We start from the raw sequence: 4537 nt of genomic DNA on the forward strand, positions 1-4537 counted from the left end.
CTGACAAAACTACTCCAGAATACGATGAAGAACACTGCCCCAAAGTTGTGCGCAAAAAACGAAAACCAAATGAGGTGCTGAGTTGGCAACATCGTATGAAAATTCTACTGGATAAAGCAAAATTTCACTTATTGGTCTTCCCTCAATTGGAGACCATAATGGCTACTGGTATCCATGCCTATTAGTCCAAACGATGGGAAGAAGAAGCTTTCAAACACCAAAAGAATGGTTTTTTTATAATCACAATAGTACATTTAATGTGGCTAACTTGAGATCAGAGTGTGCCTTACAACGTTGGATTAAACAAAGTCTCCGTGCCTTTTTTGTTTTGTTTTCATAAACAGATCCTTTTGTAGTCCTAATTTGGTAACCGCCAACCAGAAAGCGCTACAACTTTAAGGCTGCAAGGCGGCCATGATACCAATGGGGGCCAGCCGAGAATTGAGCTCGGGACCTCCCCTACCCTCCTTTTACAAGTTCTTAATGGTGACTGACATGCAGTCTAATTCAACAGTATTGGCCTCAATGAAAAGAATTTTCAAATCTAACATGTATTTTGAAGAGAAATCTTGTAGCTGTGGGTTCATAAAATGTTGTCCCCTTCTGACTAAATTCACCAATAATCCCCACATGAGCACACCCCATACTTGAAGTGATGAAAGCGATTGGCATCCCTTGCAAAAATCTCCCGACCTTCTATCTTAGAAATCATCTTGATAGCAGCATGGCAATCACCACACACTCGAAGGTTTTTCATGATGCGAATTGGTGTTCCAGGAGGTGTGCTAATGAGCCCAAAAGCAATAGCTAGCTTCTCACTGTGCTCACAGAGCGTATCTTCCTTCTCTTCCTCTCCTGTATTGTGAAGCACCACGCTCAAGTTTGGTTCATAGCCTGCTTCTTTCATAATGGCCGACAGTCGTTTCAGCTCGGCCTGAATGTCCTTCCGTCGTGGATGGTTTCTATCTGCGGCCAAAAACGTATGAACTTCATCTGCAACCTCGATCCAAGTGTGGCCAGCCTCCTTCTTCACCCCCAAAACATCCATTTCATTCCTGACCTTTGCTACGTCTTCCCACATGCCAGCCATGGCAAAAATGTTGGAGAGTAGCACATAAGCTCCTGAAAATTTTGGATTTAGCTTCTGAATGTGCTCAAAGGCATGCTTTCCTATCTCAACATTGCCCCGGCATCTACAACCTCCAAGCAGGGACATCCACACGATCGCATCCGGATCCACCCCCATCTTAAGAATGAAAGCCTCTGCTTCATCTACACGACCCACGCGGCAAAGAAGGTCAACCATGCATGCATAATGGTCCATAGTTGGTGAAATGCCATGTTCTTGACTCATGGAGTCGAAATAACGACGGCCTTGGTCGACCAGCCCTGCATGCCTGCATGCAGTCAGAACAGAAAGAAATGTCGCTTCGTCTGGCTCTTGGCCTTCCTCCTTCATTTGGTCAAAAAAATTTAGGGCCTGCTTACCAATCCCTTGCTGAGCATAGCCGGAGATTATTGTATTCCATGAGACGACATCTCGTGCTCCCTTACTACTGAACACTTCAAGGGCGTCCTTCAGACTACCACATTTTGCATACATATCAACAAGGGCATTTCTCACCATCAGGTTGGATTGTAAGCCACTTCTCATGATATCAGTATGGATTTGCTTGCCACGTTGCAATGCTCCCAGACTGGCACACGCTTTCAAGGAACTGATAAAGGCAATCTCATCTGGCTTCACACATTCCCGTTTCATTTGCTCAAACAGAGCCAGTGCTTCCTTGCCAAGGCCCTCTTTGGCATACCCAGCAATGATTGCTGTCCACGAGACCACGTCTGCTTTGTCCATGTCATCAAAAACTTTTCGTGCATCCTTCATGCTTCCACATTTTGCATACATGTCTACCAGACTGCTCTGCAAAAAGATATCTGATTCAGAGCTACTTTCGATTGTACAAGCATGTACCAACTTGCCCAGTTCCACACTTGACAGTTGGGTGCATCCTTTCAGGACACCGACCAATGTGATTTGGTCCGGTCCTATGCCCTCTTTTTGCATTTCCTCAAATAGTATCAGGGCCTCCTTGTTGAGGCCCCGCTGGAAATATCCCATAATCATTACATTCCATGAGACCACATCTCGGCTCCTAATTTTGTCAAATACATGGCATGCATCCTCTAATCTATTGCATTTTGCATACATATCGACAAGGGTGTTCCCCAAAGGTATATCAGGCTCCATGCCATTTGCTAATATGAGCACATGAACCTGCTTGCCATCTTTCAAACCTGCCGGGGAAGAACAGACCTTGAGGATGGTGAGGCATGTAACATTGTTGGGCTTAACACCTTCTAGTTGCATCTGATTGAACAATTGAAGAGCCACTTCATTATCTCCTAGCTGTGCATAACCTGCAATCATGGATGTCCATACAATGACATCTCTTTCTTTTGCCTTGTCAAACACTTGGCGGGCATCAGATACAGTGCTGCATTTCACATACATGTCGATTAAAGCACTGTCCACATAGACGTCTGGTTCCAATTCACTGACTATGAAGAAAGAATGAGCCTGTTTGCCGCATTCAAAAGCTGCTAGAACCGCACACGATTTCAAAACAAGGGTATACACAAACTTGTCAGGCACCAAACCTGCACTTTGCATTAGTTGAAACAGCTCAATAGCCTTTTCACTTTCACCATGCTTGGTATATGCCGAAATGACCGCCGTATATGAAAAAACATTGTGTTTACGCATTTTGCTGAAAATCTGGGATGCATCACACAAGCTCCCGCACTTGGCATACATGTCCACGAGAGTATTTTCCAAAAAAATGTTGGCATCATAGCCACTTTCAATTATAAGATCATGCACTTGCTTACCCTCTATGAAAGCATTTGAGCGGATGCATGCCTTCAAAAGGCATGAGTAAAGCTTCACTGAATGCCAAATGCCTTGTTTGACTGCCCCATTCATGAGCATGAGGGCTTCATGAATCCGTCCCTCCAGACAGAATTTGCTCACATCCTTATCAATATCATCAAATCCTGTGCATACTGATTCCAGTGCACCTTCAGAGACGGCTACCATCATTCTTGCCCATTTTCGAATCCCTGAGGACAGGCTGGCCCCCTTGTGTACAAAGACGGGGTTACTTGAACAACTCTGATAAAACATAAGAACCTCAAGTTAAGTACAAGGAGAAATTTTGAAATAATAACCCATCAAACTCGAGCCTAAAAAAATATGTTAAAGTACCGCATCTTAATATCAACCTGGCTCCTTACACTTACAATCAATATGATGATATGAAATTTTTTCTCTAAATGTATGTGCGTGTGTTTCTTTTTGTGAGTATGTTGTGCACCTACATACATGCATGCATGCATGCTTACATACCCACATACATAAATTTTGCACTAAATGTATGTGCGTGCATTTTTTTTGTGAGTATGTGTGCGCGCACGTGCACACATGTGCACATACACTTACAAACATACCTACATATATATGTAGAAACAACATGATGTGTGAATGAAGGTATGTATGCATGCATATGTTTATGTTTATGTGTAGGTGCTATCAGAGCTTGTATGTTAAATAAATGTAATTTTTCTTTTGTGTAAACTCACCATTTTCATCACCTTTACTGCGCCATGGGTAATCTCAGGAAGCCTCCTCCCAATGAGGTCGAACTTTTGCTTTCTGACACCTGTAACAAACAATTAGGTTAAATGGCAGTGCAACCATTGATTGATTAGGGTTAGGATTAACATATTAATCCTGGAACAGGGTTAGGCTTATCAGATTAAGCCTTGATTAGGTGAAGACATTGTAAGACTAAAGCCTTGATTAGGACACACAAAGCAATAGCTTCATCAGAATGCAGAATTTTCAAGTACGAATGCAATTAAGTCAGAAACCAGGAAAAAAACCTGATGGCAATGGCCTTGCAAGCCATGTTGGCGCCTCCCTGCCGCTTGGAATAAAGGGGAAACCCCTCTTCGAAGATCATGATGATGGTGAAACACATACTTTCCCCACATAGGAAGATTGCAGGACCTTGCAAAAAATTGAACAAGCAGACCATCGTGCAGGAATCCATGGTTACTTTGCCCGGAGCAAACAGTTCTTAGGCCTTTGATTGATGCACAGGACAAAACCGGACAAGGTGTGGACACGCCATGAGTTTTGACCAGACCTCTTTTGGACAACATGTATGCACCGGACAAAACCGGACAAGGTGTGGACACGCCATGAGTTTTGACCAAACCTCTTTTGGACAACATGTATGCACCGGACAACCGGACAGGTGTGGACACGCCATGAGTTTGTCCTATCAGTGGCAAAGAACATTCCCCAACAAAGATTGAATGTTTGCATGCAGATGTTGAGGATCGAGATCCTATGTTTCTCTTGCAAGGATTCAATGTAACAGAAAATAGAGTTACAGTAACAAGACCACTTTTTGCCTCACTTTATGCACGTTTGGCCAAAAAGTAATAGAAGGTTTCATTAAAATTTCCCTGC

The 4537-nt window shown here is 43.3% G+C and overlaps 1 protein-coding gene across 1 annotated transcript; it reads right to left on the bottom strand.

Moving 5' to 3' along the window:
* Positions 1-208: 208 nt before the first annotated feature.
* Positions 209-4255, bottom strand: LOC147636730 (pentatricopeptide repeat-containing protein At1g11290, chloroplastic-like). Its single transcript, XM_086800215.1, has 3 exons — positions 3943-4255; positions 3640-3719; positions 209-3172 (listed from the first exon to the last, which is right to left on the bottom strand). The coding sequence occupies exons 2-3, from the start codon at positions 3646-3648 to the stop codon at positions 614-616; spliced, it is 2568 nt and encodes an 855-aa protein (XP_086656341.1). The 5' UTR covers positions 3649-3719; positions 3943-4255; the 3' UTR covers positions 209-613.
* Positions 4256-4537: the final 282 nt, after the last annotated feature.

This window comes from Cibotium barometz, chromosome 7 (assembly GCF_041138505.1).
Source record: "Cibotium barometz isolate CiBa-2024 chromosome 7, ASM4113850v1, whole genome shotgun sequence".
Lineage (NCBI taxonomy): Eukaryota > Viridiplantae > Streptophyta > Polypodiopsida > Cyatheales > Cibotiaceae > Cibotium > Cibotium barometz.